This window comes from Diadema antillarum, unplaced genomic scaffold (assembly GCF_040938485.1).
Source record: "Diadema antillarum isolate AM-2024a unplaced genomic scaffold, OU_Dant_1.0 scf00000086, whole genome shotgun sequence".
In the NCBI taxonomy this organism is placed as follows: domain Eukaryota; kingdom Metazoa; phylum Echinodermata; class Echinoidea; order Diadematoida; family Diadematidae; genus Diadema; species Diadema antillarum.
Window position 1 is genome coordinate 2,765,449 of NW_027270975.1, and position 18,351 is coordinate 2,783,799.

An 18,351-nucleotide genomic window follows, 5' to 3' on the forward strand; every position below is an offset into this window, starting at 1 on the left:
TTTGTGTACAATAGCACAAGCACAGAGGAGGGTGTGAATCAGGCGAGAAAACAGTTTTTCACCAAGAAAGGCAGATCTATTGATGGTCTGCCTCCTACACAGGCTGCACTCATCCAACACACCAAGAGAGCTGCCTATCAGGCTGGTCACTGTTGGGCCCAAATGTTGACCCCTGCTCCAGAGCTTCCATCACCAAGTGAATGGGGCTGGAACAAGAAGCCTGGTGGTGGAGTATATAACCTGGACAACCCTTCCAGAAGCATCAGAAGCTAACATGGAATTCTTGTGATGTAGCTGCAAAAACACCTGCAGAGGATGCTGCAAATACCAGGAGGCGGCTCTTCAGTGTACAGCACTTTGTCAGTGCGGTGGACAGTGTCTTGAGTGACGGGGCTCACAGGGAAAAGTGCTGGCTGCCATCTTCACAGAGGCGGCCATTTTTGCCATAGAATCTGATCTGGTTTGTGGACACTTACATGAGCGATGGCAGCCATCTTAAAGACTGCCTTCATATTTGTTACATGTCGAATAATAGATGTCATGTGGACAGTAAAACTAATGACGCATGATTTCGATTGCAATGGAAAACAATTTCCACGCCTAGAGTTTATCTAACCTACAATATCAACTAGGTAATATCAATCAAAATTGCCACAGATTGAATCTGATATGTTTTGTGAGCAGTAAAATTATTGACTGAGTTTTTTTTATGCAATTACAAATGAATTTTTTCACAAGAATAAAATTTTGATATTGACTTGACTTGTTTAATTACAACCTAGGTATTTTCATGTATTAATACTCCACGAATAATCTTCCTGATGTTTTTCTTCATATGTTCAAAAGAAACTACTCAGTTCACAATTATCCCACCCGCCAACGGGTTGCTTATCACCTTCCACGTACTCGCACAATTTTTGTGATGAAAACAATTATGTATGCGGGACCGAAATACTGGAACGATCTCCCCTCTGAACTCCCAGGTTGTTTATCACTATCAACCTTTAATTGAAAATTAAGACAGTATTTAGTGAATAATTACATTAATTCAGCTTATTGAAACCTGTTTTGTGCTGTACAGGACTATCCCGCTGTACTGCACTCCAGGTTTGTTGTCATGTTAAACCAGCTATTTGCGTCCTCAAATTCTGTCACTGTGTTTATGACCTATTGTATATTCTTCCTTCTTTAAAGACAGTTGGGGTGAGGTAACAGCTGGTATTTTAATTCTCACTGCACTATAACTGGTTGTTGAATGTCTTCTTTTTTTTTTTTTTTTGGATTTACAGGTGCATGTGTTCCCTTCTTAATACACGCAATGTAAAAATTTCTAATACTGTTTAAACCGTATCATTGTTATTATATATTGAGTCGTATTGTTATTATTGCCAGAACGGCAATGGTTCATCCGCCTACAGCATGTGGCTTATCCGACCCCAAACCTGCATTAGAGAAGAATTTGCTAAATAACTGTATAATTGTACTTTTTTTCTCTATGTTTTGGTCATTGTTGTACCCATGCTCCCCATCTTAATCTTTAACTCGACTTTAACTGGGACCTACGCTCAACAAGCTCGCTTTTAAGTAGGTTCCTTCATATTTCTTTAGCATTCATTCACAGATTCCAAACTTCATAGATCGACCACTATATGTCTTATATTTGCAATATTTTATGTATGTTTCCAGCTGGATATCATGTACTTCATTTAATTTTGTTATACCGGTATTTGATGTACTCTTTCATCGAGAAATATGAAAATAAATTGAAATTGAACTTGAAATTGAAATTAAAAAAGATTTTCACCCCTAGTAACAATTTTCAGATTAGCTACAGCCATCATCTTTATAAATGGTTTCCATTTTGAAACAGGTCGACTTTGAGATCATCTGGACTGTAAAACAACTGATGCATGGTTTATAATGGAAAAAGATTTCCATCAAAAGAATCAATCTAACCTACAATATTATCAACTTTCAGGTGAGCAATGGCGGCCATTTTTGTCACAGGTCAAATCTGTGACGGCCCTTTATCTAAATATCATCACTGGGGCATAGTCTACCAAATTCCATGCTTGTTTCACCAAACCCACAATTCTTCACCTATCTGCCATACTAGAAATCATACCTTGGGATACTGAAAAATACTTGAAAAGGTACTATAAGATTACATGCGAAAAAAATCCCTAAAATGGCAAAATGTATACACGTGAAACTAATCTAATTAAACATCTCACCTAACTTACTGCCAAAGGCATTCGTAGATTATCTCCTGTATTGTAAAACAAATTGACTGTTGACATGTCATTTTTGCCTTTAAATTTATCCTTTTCGATAGTTGTCTATGTGGTATCGAAAATTCAAACTAATATCTGAATATTATCAATATCAAATCTGAATATTTGGTAGTATAAACTTGAATTCAATAATCAAAAGTGACATTTAAGAGATTTTTTTTAAAACAAAGAATGCTCCAAATACAATTTCTTTGTACCAAAAATGGCCAAAGCCTGATACTGATAGGGATACTATGCATAACATGCTTTACATTACAGGAGATAGCAAAGCAAGTGAGAGTGTTAAACACAAATTTCTATGAAGCTTTTTTTTTATTATTAATTTATTTCTTAAGTTAAATTGCATGAATGATGAAAATTTGCACAAAAGAGCACATATCAACAGTGAACATGTACAGGAATTTCACATGCTTTGGTCACAAAACAATAGGGATTTTAAAAATCTGACTAGGTGACCTTTTGCATCCCCCCCCCCCCCCCATTAAAAAAAAAATCACCACTAAAGGAAATGGAAATTCAAAGATGATGTACTGGTTCTTTCATTGTTTTTGTGCATTTTACAGATTCCAGAAAGATGACATATATCGGCTCAAACATTCTTTAGGCATTCCTAAGAGAATCACCTTGCCAAACAGGTCAAGACTGGATGGACTGGAGGCTCTCTGCATTGGTCTCCAACGCTATGCCTGTCTGTGCCGATACGGTGATTTACTCAAGGACTATGGATGACCAGTTCCCCAGCCCTGCTTGGCTTTCAACTGGGTGACCAACTTCATCTACGATGCCCACAAGCACAGACTGACAACCATGGAGCAGGAGTGGCTGGCCCCTCAGCAGCTGAGAACTTTTGCCGATGCTATTCATCACAAAGGGGCACCATTAAACAACTGCTGGGGGTTTGTGGACGGGACCGTACGCCCAATTTGCAGACCTGGAGAACACCAACAAGTTGTATACAATGGTCACAAGAGTGTCCACTCCCTCAAAATATCAGGCTGTCACTACACCAAATGGACTGATAGCAAACATGTATGGACCTGTGGAAGGACGGCGCCATGACGCAGACAACACACAGACCCAGATGACACAGAAGCTGTGCAAATCCTAAAGAAGACACCAGCCACAGCGGAGAACTTTAAAAGCTGTTTGGATTAGTGGAATATCATTGTAGATATATCACAAACTTTTCCCAGCGAGCTGCATGCCTTGACCAACTTCTATCAGCAAACTACAACCTGCCAAACATGTCAAGAGAAGAAATGCAAGGCAGAAAGTGATCAACTCCCTTCCATCCAGTACGCCAATAGAATGGAAAGAACGTCACCACATTGCACTCTCATCCCTGATCAACCAACTTGCTACAAGCCCTCATCATGGCCTACCCAGGTTTTGGAAAAACTGTCATAGGGCTCACTGGAACAGCGCTGTACCACACAGAAGACGACAAGCTTTGCGACACTGCCTATGCATCTCATTCTCTTACCCCTGATGAGCAGAATCACATCTTCATTCCGGAAAACTGGAACTGTAAGGCTATATCATGGCACGGGTAAATGTACAGAGATCAAAGGTCTTATTTCTTATTCTGTAAATGGAAATCATGCATAAACCAACACATGATTTCCTGTATATTAATTATCAATGAAGCAGTGCATAAGTTGAATTACTGCAAAGTCCAATATTTGCAGCAAATAGTGAGGAATTCACTAATCGTAGAATCTTTATACCTCCTACAATAAATCCATGACTGAGTGGAATATATTTGAATATATATTTTAATAATGCATGGTGGTTATATTTTATTAATTACACCACAGTGGGATACCGTGTCTCCGGAATATCTAAATTTGAGCAAACACATCACAGATAAACCTATGCCTAGCACATCTCACATACTATATACATTGTATATAGTTCTTAGACTATTTTCTCTATGAATATAAGATATACAAGTGTATAAAACATATTCCAAATATAGTACATATACAATATAGCTCTTCAGAGGTAGGACACACACAATTTTGACATAAGCTAATATATACTGTACACAACAGATACTGTGTACTGTTCTTTCAATGTATATGCCAAAAATAGTCACATTCAATCATAACCTTCTTGTAACGTATGAAACAGCACCACAGTATTGTCAAATTTCATAAGCCAGTCTTGACTTTATAAAGACAATGATCTGTGTTTGACATCTATTATAGTTTCTAAAGGCACTCAATCAATAAAGCATAACTATGAGATGGAGATATTATATGGCTTATGACATAATTTGGCTTTGACTCATTTTGTTCTGTAGAGAGTATAAGTTTGTGCAAAGATAGATGAGCAAAGGACACTTTGGCTAGTATCTGAGTGGTGCTAGGTTTATTTTTCATGCAAATTTGTTATCAAAATGCAGCCATTCTAATCCACAGTCAATTTTGCAACAGCGGGAAAAGAAACTGAGTCCACACTATACAAATACATGGTTAATCTCCTTGCTATATATAATTATCTCTCATCAATTTGCACACATACATTCTTGACGCCCCCTTCTAGGTACGACCATACAATTTTGTAATAAATTCTATAAATGAAATGTTCTAGAACTTGAATGATTCTTTTCTGAGTATTTATTTTCAATTCAATAAAAATATACTGATAGAGTTATAAAATAACATTGAATCATTCAATCTGCATTAAAAGCAATGTGCTGATGACGCGAGGGTCATGAGTTCTGGCCTAATGTAGGCCATCATTACAGCAGCAGTTATTTATGTCACTGTGGATGAGAACACATCCAACTCCGTCCTGCGGGTTGCAAACCAGCACACTGCTTACCTCTTGCCTTTGTTCAGCATCCAAATATCAGTTTTGTGTCGCATACATGTACTTTTTCTGCATGAGTGGCCCATGATACCACTTCACAGTGTCTGGACACACTTTGCTGTTCTGGGGGGCATTTCATGAAGGAACTTGTCGGATAAAATATCTGACAAGTCAATTATATCCGACAAGTTCAGAGAAATCAGCCAATTAGACTAAAGAATTTCTCAAAACTTGTCAGATATAATTGACTTGTCAGATATTTTATCCGACAAGTTCCTTCATGAAACACCCCCCTGGTCCCCTGGCTACCTGAAATAAGAGGGATATCTCAATTCTAGGTCACCCCATCCACACCTTCGTTGCCATCAATATCTGTGACCAAATGTGGAGCGCTACATACTTTGCAATTGGATTTTCACGAGATCTGTCATATTACCTATACTCGCAGGGGACAAGATCATCAAGGTGTTCTTGCTGTTTGCAGTGGCAGCTATCATGCCTATAGACACCAGTAGCAAGTCCCTTGAAATAAACGGAAAAAAGTGTTATGTCTTTGACCTGGGCAAGCAGTGTGAAATGGAGAAGAAATAAATGGAACATATAAATCATAATATATATGACATTTTGGCAGACACATGATGACCAATTATCTTCTGTTTGTTCAGGACATTGCATACGACAGAGATGACAAAGTCTTCATGATTGCAGGTCATCATGTGACAAATGGTCATTGAGGAAGACAAAGTAGCACTCCATGTCACATATACTCCCTTTACTGTCCAGCTCCACTACAAAAGTACTCAGTCCTGTATTGGGGCACCCAGTCCGAAGCAGGCCCGGGCCACCAGGGATATCCATTCTGAAGAGCTTCTGCAGCTTTTGAAACAGAGCGCGGAGCATGAAACCGTGGGAAGACACCAGAATGTGGGGACAGTCCAGGGGCGCACTCCTTACGCCGGTTATCCCCGAGACAAAGATGGTATCCATCCTATCCTCTTGGCCTGCGGTCTCCTGTGCTGCGTGTGACCTAGCATCAACAGTAGAAGATGCACTGGCACTCATGGCTGTAGTTCCACTCCCTGATATTGGCGTAGTGCTATCTGAATCTGAATTCACAGTACCCTTTGGCCCACTGTCCCCCTCTGCCGCAAAGACTACCTCGAATTGACTGTGAGACACTCCTTCATCCTCCTCCCTGGAGAGAAGGGATCCTGTCGTCACACAGATTTCTTCCCGTTCTCTGTTCTGTTCAAACTCTTGATGGAGTTCTTTGCATAAGTCATTGAGGAATGACAATCCCCTATCAACCACCTGCAAAGAAAGATGAAGCACTTGTCATGCATCAATGCTTTTAATGACACATGTTAAAATGGCCCTAAATAACTTCCACTGGTGCAGCGCATTTGAAATGCTTTATTTTCTAGAATAAATCTTTTTGTTCAGAGCAACTGATTGTGCAGTATAATTACCATTCAATTCAATTCATGCTTTATTTCATTTTTCGAAAAGAACATAAACATTTCACTTTCTTTGGTAACAGAGAATAAGGTTGCATAGTCAAAACAAAGTAAATTGAGAAAAATATAATCGAGGAACCTTAATTGGGATAAGAAATACGTTGTAATGAAAATTGACTGAAGTGATAAAGACGATATAATACGTAAGACATCGAAAAATGGAGGGACCCACTAAAAAGACAATGCTTAAGTAGAATGTGGGCCCCTCAAGTACAGAATGTCAATAGAAATTGAACTGATGCAAAAAGGGGAAGAAAGACTGGGAATAAAGTAAAAAAGAAAAAAGTCTGGAAGCCCACTAGGAAGATAGAGTATCAAACAGACATACATACTCAGGCGAGTAAACATAAAACAAAACTGGGACGACGAAACTAATAAAGGGGGACTCATAGACAAGACAGAACAAGACAAGACCATATACGGTATAAGAAGATATTTTTCGCGTGAGTAATTTTTCCCGCTCGGCCCGTTAAGATCAATTTCAAGTGTTTTTAATTCCGCGAGATCAGGACATGAACTAGTGGAGCGTATGGCATGCCAAAATATTTGCATGCTTTTGCTTTCACACTAACGTCTGGTTGCGCAAAAACTTCCACTATTACAGTACCACACATTCACTGTGAATGTTACCACTGATAAGGAAATTACTTATTTGACATTGAACACTTACTTTTTTCAATTTATTGAAAGCTATCTTCAAATGATTGTGATGCGATGAGTTAGATATTAGCGTTAATTAAAGAGATGCTCGAAAAATCTTTTCATGGTGGTGTGTCTACCAAAACTTGGGGTCTCATGTGAGGAAACATGATGGACGAAATAAAAAGAATGTCAGGAGCAATCAAATGCCCCCTTCAGCTCCTTTTCACCTTACCTGTGACGCAGTTTCTACTCCAGATAAGCTGGAGTTGGGGCTGGTTGCTTGAGCCTGTCGATACTTGTTTCTTGTCGCTCCTTCAAAACTCCCAAAGTACTGCAGTTCCAAAAGAGAATCAAAATTCTTATCTACCTATAGAAACTATTCTTAAATGATCAATGCAAAGACATCACAATTGCTGAAAGTAGAAAAAAATATCAAATCTGGCTAATCACATGGCTCACATTTTCACATTGCATGAATCACATATAACTTTGAAACAGATTGATTCACTGTTGCTTGCAATGACAACTCAAGTAGCAAATATAGACTTGTATATAGCAGCAATTGACTTTGTTGTCACAATAATGCAAGATATAGAATGATTTTTCCCTCAACATGAATTGAAATCATACACCAACACACCTACAATTCACCAATGCAAAGTAAGGAAATATTTAACTATGCTATTTCTACAATTAAATGACTTCTAATGCAATGCTAACTAATGACATTTATCAAATTACATAGTCTGGAAGGACTTAACTCTTCATGTGCACAAGCATTTAGCTTGCCAGTAAACTTGCCAAGCTCTTCTCACCAGCATTCAGTAACCCATCCAAGCTTGACCTAGTTTTACATTTGCAAGCCCACTCAAGTGTAGCAATAATATGGCTCAGTCCCACAGGCAGATCATGGCAACACAACAGGGACCAAAGGGATTTAGGTACAAGGCACGTGATCTCTATGCATTGACAATAAGATTCCAGACAACAGTGCACACAGGCCAGACACTTGGTGCAAACTGGCCAACAAAGCACTTTCTTCAGGTATACGAATCAGCCAACGCGAAGAATGGCTAGGGTTTAATAAACAAATAATGATAAAATAGCTGCCTGCTAAGCAGCCTACCACCCCTCCCCCTCCACTCCCTGTTTTGGAAAGCAAAATCAAAACATGGATTACCCTTTCTCTCAGTCTAGCATCCTTGATAATGCCTGGTCGAGGAACCTTGCCATTCTTTATGACACCTTCTGCCGTCTGCGAGAAAGAGAAAATAAACAAGCAGTGACTGAAGAATATAGGCTGGATTGGATCCTTGGATACTTACATGTCCTTTAATAATTGATAGTCACTTCTAGTCGGTAATTATTTTATAAGTTTAAATATTGAAATGTAGCAGCACTGTTTTTCCTCTTGGTCTTCTCCTACCCCTACTACAAATGTAACTGGTTCCATTTAACTATCCTTGTTCTTCTGCCTTCCTCCTGCTTCTTCTCTTTCCTTCTGCATATATCTATTCAATGCTGTACATAACTCCCCTTGGAATGTAATCACACTTCACTCGACCATATATAAGTAATAATAACGTCACAATAGAGGAATGCATTAAATGCCAATTGCATTGATTTTAATTCAAAATATGAATTTTCGGGGACCTCTCCCTTCGTCAAGGATGAAAGAACTAATGAATTTTCATACCTGTTGATATCACTGATACTGTTAATATCATTGTGAAAATTCATGAGCACTTTCATCCCTGATGAAGGGGAGGCCCCCGAAATTCAGATTTTGTATTGAAATCAAGGCAACTGGCACTTAATGCATTCCTCTATTGTGACATTATTATTACTATTTCTAGTATTGCCAATATGCAGATATATTCATACATACATGTAGTTTTGATGATTTGTATTGTTGTAAAGAAAAAATCACCTGAACACATCTGCTCAGATCACTAGAGTAGATTCTGGTGAACGGTTCCCTGGTGAGATATCGCCCCAGAGCAGCAGCCTGCTGGAAGCCCGTCTCATTGAGGGGTATGTCCGTCTGGCCCTGTAGTAAACCCTGCTTGTTGTATTCTGTCTCTCCACTGCAAGTGCAATGATATCATCATGAACAAATTCAAGGATATTCACTTACTCGAGTAGATTTTCAGAGAATCAACTTTCAAAGTATGATGACTTCATGATGAATTGTCACATTGTATTTTACATGATCTCATTAAACACACACACACATGCATACATGTACATGCACAAAATGAATTTGAAGATATTTCTTGACATGTCATGATATGTGTGCAAATAGTACAATAATGAAGATATTGATTGATTTAGAGTACAATGCAGATAAGAAGAAAAAATAAATTATATGAAAATTCTACTGGAATAATCACCATAACAATGTTTCTTGACAAAATTGCCTGGACATTCCAACTATAGTACAGTGTAGGAGTTTAAAGGGACTGTACAGTACTGGTTGAGGTGAGGATTCAGCTTGTAATGTTTCGTGAGATATTTAAATACCACTCTATGAAATGTTACAGAGCATATAATTCTAAGGGGAATCAAAAGTTTATTAGATGAAAATTGGTTTTGAAATGACTGAGATATCTAAAAACAAGGAAAAACAAAGACATCCTAATAAAACTGAAAGTTGTGGCCGGTCAATTTTATTAGGATCGCTTTTTTGGATATCTCAGCCATTTCAAGGCTAATTTCAATCGAATAAATGACAAATCCTTTTTGAAATTACATGCCTTTTCATATATCATAAGACTAAGAAGTTTCTCATTATCTCACCAAAAAATATTACAAACCTGAATCCATCCTCACCTCAACCAGTACCGGTACTGTACATATATTGTAGTCCCTTTAGAGAGTACAGCACAAAATATAATACCGATAACGGGCAGAAGACCTACTTAACAATTCAACTTCAAGACAATGCAATATCCACAATGCAATTAACTTCAATTGAGACAACCCTGCATCGCAGCTATATAATATATTGATAACATCCAGCCACCTGACCTTGTCTCCTGATGGGCCTGACTGCACCCATAAACTTATGTCATAAGCTCCATCTCTTGAAGCAGACAATGTCCACACTGTCTAGGGACTAGGGTCTATTGTTTATATTATGTCTGTAAGTGTGCACAATGTTTACAATCAGCGACAGGATGACAGCAGCCGGGTCAGCCACCTTTGTCTTGATTGCGGGCTTAGTTTGTAACCTGACCTGCATGCACCTGTGGGGCCGCAGTGATATGACAAATTAACGAGTTCATCCCCATGCCATGCATGATCACAATATACAGGTAAAAATACAGGTACCTTGTCCTTGCCACCCAGTCTAACGTTTAATCTAACAAATATGCAATGCTGCTCTAGACAGAAGTTAGCAGAACCACGCACATCATGGCATTTTCTTTACTTAGTTATAGGGAGCTGTACCGGTACGCAAATTATACGTAGAATCTAGTTAAAACAAGACAGCGGTGCCGGTGGATTACTGAAAGTCTAGACAGAGCTCTCTTCTAAATACAAATCAGTTGTATTTGAAAGAGAGCTCTGTCTACACTTTAAATTCTAGTAAATTTAGAGTTAACGTTACACTTATGTAGCTTAACATTTTGCAAACATATAAATATATATGTGGGTCTACGGACAGTCATATCTGGATTAGCCTTTTTTGAACTTGTCTATTCTACTCTTCTATCTAGCGAAAGAGGTATATCTCTTAAGAACATTGGTTTTAATTTTTTGTTACTCACTGCCTTACGAACGTCAGCATGAATTTCCCCATCTTCCTCGGGGCTCGGAAGTATCGCATTTAATACTTCCAAATGGCATTCCTTGAGCTTTCTTCAATTCGGCTGACTCAGCTTGCCTTGCGTCGACTTCGCATATCAACCACCCCGTACCACCGTACCACAGTGCCACCGCGCGCCCTTACCTAGTCTGGGCTCCGTCCCCTTTTCCTTGGTGCCAAGAGAGGGCGCAAACTTTCTGATTGCGATATTCGAGAGACTGCGCGCCCAACGAAAAAGGGTCCGGGAAGAAAGTTTCAGTTTTACGACTTTCCGATCGGATTTTGACTGAACGCGATATATCATTCGCTCTGACAGGTCCCGCCCACCGAGTATGGTAGTAGTCTGTTTATCAAACCAATGTAAATGAAATTTGCGTCTATCTGACTTCGTATGTGATCTATATTAATGACATGTAGATTCATATAGGTCACAAATTGGTTTCAGAGTGTTCAATTCTTCTGAAGAAAAGACACAGTACCTTTTTATTCATAGTAGGCCTAATACGAACACATAATGCTGAATTTACTGCTGAATTTGGATTAGACTAGTCATCGACCGTTATAGGCATTACACAGTTCAGTACCTTTCTCCCAACACCCTGCAGATCTGTCCTTGGTCTCTCTTCCACCCCCCTGGTCCCACCATGGGCGGATGGAGTACTGCATGCATGCATTGCATAATTATGTACCTTACCCAGTATAAAGTGTTTAGTTTGGCCATGGAGCTAAAAACGAATGGCGATCTACGATCGTTTATCTCTCTAGTGATTTCTCTCTATTTTTTTTTCAACTTTGTACAAAAGTATAGGGCCCAATAGTAGCCATGACTATTCGTATCATAATTAGAAATGTTCTTGATTTTGCGATCTTGTTTGTGGCAGTGCAACAGGATTTGGTAAGAGAGAGGTATTTCAGTCGGCTGCTCTGTGTCCGAGTGAATCCATAAACACTTTGAAGAAGGCACTGATTCTAAATATCAAATTGATATTATATGCAAATTGACTGGGTATACTACGACTGCAGTCGACTGTATGTTGTACTTGTGTGCCAATCCTATAAGATGAAGCCTTGAACTTCTGGAATCCCCCCCCCCCCCCTTTTTTTTTTTAGCCAAGTATAAACGTTAAGTAGGTTTACAATCGGATTTCTATATCTGGAGAACAATAATTCACAACACAACCACAATAGTAAAACTGTCAGCATAGGACCTAAATACCACGCAATTTCAAATAAAAACATCCACAAATCTTTCTGAGTGTGGGATCTGACGCTGAAATCACTAGTGATAAGTGATTTCATCGATAAAATATGTAGCCATCAAAGCTTTATGTGTTATAAAATATAACAGGTTAGAATACAAAAACACGCTTTGATTACGCGAGCATAAAAGGTTTCCCGCGTTGAGCTTCACAAGCTTAGGAATAGTATTTTATCAGTTTTGATTTTAAAAAAATAAGCTGGTATTTTCTTCAGACCTAATTTACCAAAGGAAGATAAAGATATCACATGTTTGATGGAGAAATTACGTGGCAAACCTTATACACGCTATGTATCCAAAATTGAATAGGCATTGTTTTCAGAGAAACTTTATTATTTTGAAGGTTTGATAGCCCCCACCCCCACCCCAAAAAACAAACAAACAAACAAACAAACAAACAAACAAACATCAAACAAACAAACATATGAAACAAGGTTCGTAAATCCAACATATGGAAAAATTGCATACTTATAACCAAACATTCGGAATTACTAACCAATATCGTTTTATATTAACGAACCTTCGGGATTGCAAACTTTTTTTCTTTATATGTCTTTTAGGAGCTATACAAACGAACATTCGGAAGACCAATCCTTTAGTATTTTAAACGAACCTTATTTAGTTTTGGATTACTGAACCATCGTAATAATAAACCCTGAAAATGAACCTTCAGAAAAACAAACTGTAACCAGAAATGAGAAATTTCTGACTCCAGAATTATTCAGCATTTAACAATCCCAGCGGATCGATTATTATACAATTCTGATATTCACATTGCATTATAAAGATTATGCCATGTAACCATCAGGAGGTAAACTAGCTATAATCATCAAGAAGGCAAGAGAGCCTCCTTGATATAACAGACAAACTCCACAACACCATGCTGAAGGGCATAGATATAAATCAGACACTTGCTTATATCGTATAGTGCAAAATAGATTTATTAATTATTCATTTAAACTTTATGATACCACAGTCTACGGGGTTCACCCCTCAGAACAACACGACATGATAACAACATGGTATGGTCTCCTATAAAGTTTATCTAGCTGCCCTAGATTTTTAATCCTTCATTGTTGGACGATTTTTAAAGATGTTCATTAACAGCATGATTAAAGGAGAAATATCTGGTATTTCCAATGAAACATAATACTAGTATGAACGTTACCGTTACGACAAAATTGCAATATGTCGATCGTGTCCCACACTGCGCATCATCAATTTTTATACTATCCACGCAGCTGATGTTCAATGCATATAAATGCAATTTTACTAATAGCTGGGCTCGAAAGTTATATCATCTTAGTGTTAGATGCACCCTATTATACCCCTGTTCAAATTATGTTAGATTCTTTGAAATTACAATCCGTTAAACATAGACTGGAATATAATTATAATGTATTTATGTACAAGATTTTGAAAGGCCTTGCTCCCGAATATCTAAGACGAGTTTCACCTCAGCGAATTAATCCATACTCTATACGAGATCAGTCTCCATGCACCAACTATATCTAGCTAAACCCAAGTCCGAGTATAAAAAGCAGTCTTTTTCATACACAGCAACGAAGCTATATAACTCTCTACCCGTGTTTGTTAAAGGACAAGTTCACCTTCATAGACATGTGGGTTTAGTGAATGCAGCAATATTAGTAGAACACATCAGAGAGAGTTTGAGCAAAATCGGACAATCCGTTAAAAAGTTATGAATTTTTGAAGTTCCTGCTCAGTCACGGCAGAATGAAAAGACTACTATAGCTTGTGATGTCACATGAGTACAACGATATAAAGAAAGAATAAAGAAAATTCAACAAATTTCCATTTTTCTCGCATAACAAAAGAACACTCGACTTCTCTCTTTCAGAAGGCAGGGGGAATAATATTACCCTTAACGTATGTCAGTAGCAAGTCGAAGAAATGTGCACTTTACTCAAAAAGTAAGGTTTTGTGAAATTCTCTTTTCATTTTCTTTATAGTTGTACGCATGTGACATCATACACTGTAGTAGTCTTCTCTTCCAGCAGTGACTGCACAGATACTTAAAATATTCGTAACTTTTGAACGGATTGTCCAATTTTCCTCAAACTTTCACTGATGTGTTCTACTAATATTGCTGCATTCTCTCAAGCCTTATGTATATGAAGGTGGACTTGTCCTTTAAATCCTCCGCCTCACTGCCCCTTTTTAAACGCAATGTCCGCAACATCCAGGTGATTACCAGCAGTAGTTAATTTCTCGTTTCTTTGAAAGTTGTACACATGTATTCTTCCTGTCACCTTTCTTTCTCACCCTCTCTTTCTCTCCCCCCTCCCCCCCCCCCCCCCTCTCTCGCTCTATCTATCTACAGAGGCTCTCCACTTTTATGAAATGTATTATTGTGTGTGTTTGTATATTATTATTATGTATATATTTTATTGTATCATAAATGTGATTTGTTCCAGCAGGGCTCCCTTGGAAAGCAGGCCTTGCGGCTTGAATGGGACTACCCTGCTTTTATAAAGAAGACAATAAATAAATTTAAAAAAAAAAATCATCTGTGATGTGTAAATATTTGCTAAACCATTTACTTCCGGGTATTGCTTTCCAATAGGTGATCTTCAACCATACAGACAAGAGAAAGTCCACTCCCATTAAAAAAAGAGAAGTAAAATGCATGTCTTTTCAACAGTATGGTTTTGCGGGAGGTAATTTGCTAGTCGTATCTTATTCAATTTTGCCCCCATTTTTTTTTTTTGGGGGGGGGGGGGGGGGGTGTGTGTGTATAAATGAGAATGACCTGTAGGCCTCCTGCATTCACATTGATGAGCACCCATTAAAAAGAAGTGTTCGCTTTCAAAGTCATAAGACAATTTGAGTCGCTGTAATGATGAGAAGCATTCTGCTTCTCATCATTACAATGTCATGCTGTATTATCATCCTTCGATCAACGCGGCTTAATGTGTAGCATTACAAGTTTGTTTCCTTTTGCTCTGTTTTGCTTTACTGCTATATAGGTTAGCACTAACACCTTTTCAGGGAAAATAGATGCGTGTAACACTCCTGTTACCGGTAGGCCTACTTCAAAATCCATTCAATTAATAAAATTAAAAGAATTGGCATATTGTTATCGCCACGTATCAGCACATGCCATGTGAACATAACAGCGGGTATTGTTGTGATGGTTAAGTGTGCTATTTACAAGTACATAACTATATACAAACCCTTAAATCTTTTAAGTTTCGGCTAATGAAAATTATTTCATTATCAGAAAAAAAAAAATAGTGAGCAATAGTTTATTGCGAATAAATGAACCTTCGGAATAACAGGCATAGCTTTCTGATTAAAGAGCCTATCAGTTTGGAAGAACGCACCATTTTAACCAGCACCATATTCCTCACGAATATAGCACTTTCAGCATAATCTGTTTTAAAGACAAGCCACAAGTGTTTTGGTAAAGGACGCATGGAACAATGTTGCTTTTACGTTTAGATGAAATAGTTTGACTATGAAAGTTCTTACTATGAATAAATTCCCTCAGAGCGTTTGTATAAGTTTATAATTGGATGAATCCTGCGAGTTATGTTGGTCAGGGAGTGAGTTTTCGTAACGTATACGTTTCCCACCTGCACTTTTTCCATGGAAATGAGATAATAAAGTTACTTTAATGTGTTCTATAGTGAGATATGGGAGGAGTTGCTTGTAGTTGAGCTATAAGGCTGTCATAATCCTTGAGGAGAAATCTCATAGCAGGGTATCACGTATGTTTCGTTGAATCTTGAAATACCTTATGGAATTCGTCAGTGAAATCCGTCTGTATTTGACTCGATCTACTGAGTATATAAAAAAAATAACAAAAACACGAACCTCTTCGTTATCCTATATACCCGCAGGCGCAATCCAATGAATTTCACGTGCCTTTGTTGACCATGACAATTTTTTTTTATTCCTATCTACAATCAGGCTTAAAGGACAAGTCCACCTTCATAAATACATAAGGATTAAGATAATGCAGCAATATTAGTAGAACACACCAGTGAAAGTTTGAGGAAAATTGGACAATCCGTTCAAAAGTTACGAATATTTTAAGTATCTGCGCAGCCACTGCTGGAAGAGAAGACTTCTACAGTGTATGATGTCACATGCGTACAACTATATAAGGAAAATAAAAAGAGAATTTCACAAAACTTTACTTTTTGAATAAAGTGCACAGTTCTTCGACTTGCTACTGACGTATGTTAAGGGTAATATTATTCCCCCTGCCTCTGAAAGAGAGAAGTCGAGTGTTCTTTTGTTATGCGAGAAAAATAGAAATATGTTGAATTTTCTTTATTCTTTCTTTACATCGTTGTACTCATGTGACATCACAAGCTATAGTAGTCTTTTCATCCAGCCGTAACTGAGCAAAAACTTCAAAAATTCATAACTTTTTAACGGATTGTCCGATTTTGCTCAAACTCTCACTGATGTGTTCTACTAATATTGCTGCATTCCCTCAACCCACATGTCTATGAAGGTGAACTTGTCCTTTAAGCCTGATTGTAGAGACAGAAATATATTTTGGCACGATCGACTATTTGAGTCTGGTTCCTACATTGGATATTTTGTAATGATAATGATGTTATTACTATTATTTATTATCATTACCATTTATTTTTTTTTTTTTGGGGGGGGGGGGTCTGGTTTTAAATATCTTTGGTAGAGTTGCTTTACCAAAAATATGACTTCTGTGGCACGGGATCCCTTAAATCTATTTGAATTTTTTCCAGAATGGATAATATTGTTGAATCATTATTTTTAGAAATTTACATCCCAGGGATTAGGAATATTGTGGTCGGCATTATGTACAGACCTCCAAACTCCAATATCAAAGATTTTTTTAACTTACCTTTCAGATTTGATAAAATCCCCAGTTTTTAAAAATAAGGATTGTTTCTTCCTCGGCGACTTCAATATTGACTTACTCAAGTTGGAAAATGATACTGCCGCACACGAGTTTCTTCAAACATTTTTGTCCTCTTCTTTTCTTCCGCTTATTTCGAAACCTACGCGTGTCACTGATCACTCTGCTACTCTGATCGACAATATGTTTTTTAATACCCTACCCCTTATTAATTCTTATATAATTCTTTCAGTTCTGTCTTGTCTATGAGTCCCCCTTTATTAGTTTCGTCGTCCCAGTTTCGTTTTATGTTTACTCACCTGAGTATGTATGTCTGTTTGATACTCTATCTTCCTAGTGGGCTTCCAGACTTTTTTCTTTTTTACTTTATTCCCAGTCTTTCTTCCCCTTTTTGCATCAGTTCAATTTCTATTGACATTCTTTACTTGAGGGGCCCACATTCTACAAGCATAGTCTTTTTAGTGGGTCCCTCCATTTTTCGATGTCTTACGTATTATATCGTCTTTATCACTTCAGTCAATTTTCATTACAACGTATTTCTTATCCCAAGGTTCCTCGATTATATTTTTCTCAATTTACTTTGTTTTGACTATGCAACCTTATTCTCTGTTACCAAAGAAAGTGAAATGTTTATGTTCTTTTCGAAAAATGAAATAAAGCATGAATTGAATTGAATATTGATCAAAAGTCATGTATATGAAGATCACATTAGTTTAGCGGATATAGTGGGATTGACCCTTTTACGGAGGTCACTCTGTTATTCTCGGAGGAATCAATCTAAGATAAAGTCTGTAATCTTCAATAAGCCTATAATGTCCAATGAAACATTTTTTTTTCATCGTATTATAAAATTGTGGAGATAAACAGCTCCCCTATTTGGATGGAGGCTACGTTTCATGAAAAAAACTTCTCTCTCATAAGACACACAGACTTTACTTCTCTTGTATACATAATATAGCTTCATAATTATGAGAGTATTTGGAATTTCCTTGATTTTATGTGACAACTTTTATATGATGACTTCATGAAATCATGGAATTGGCAGCTTGTCTCTCATCATGCATAAAGAAAGCATAGGCCTACATAATGCAGTATGAGCTGGCGGTCGAAGTGGGCTCAACTTCACAACAAAACCC

At 37.7% G+C, this 18,351-nt stretch overlaps 1 protein-coding gene and 1 pseudogene across 1 annotated transcript; one reads left to right on the forward strand and one right to left on the reverse strand.

The window, feature by feature from the left end:
* Positions 1 to 2,816: 2,816 nt before the first annotated feature.
* On the forward strand, positions 2,817 to 3,402 carry LOC139717941 (uncharacterized; annotated as a pseudogene).
* Positions 3,403 to 5,807: 2,405 nt separating this feature from the next.
* Positions 5,808 to 11,168, reverse strand: LOC139717942 (fructose-2,6-bisphosphatase TIGAR-like). The gene is made up of 5 exons (XM_071629426.1): positions 11,044 to 11,168; positions 9,201 to 9,357; positions 8,451 to 8,525; positions 7,503 to 7,601; positions 5,808 to 6,422 (listed from the first exon to the last, which is right to left on the reverse strand). Exons 1-5 carry the CDS (start codon positions 11,100 to 11,102, stop codon positions 5,808 to 5,810), a joined length of 1,005 nt encoding a protein of 334 aa, XP_071485527.1. The 5' UTR covers positions 11,103 to 11,168.
* Between the last annotated feature and the right edge of the window lie 7,183 nt (positions 11,169 to 18,351).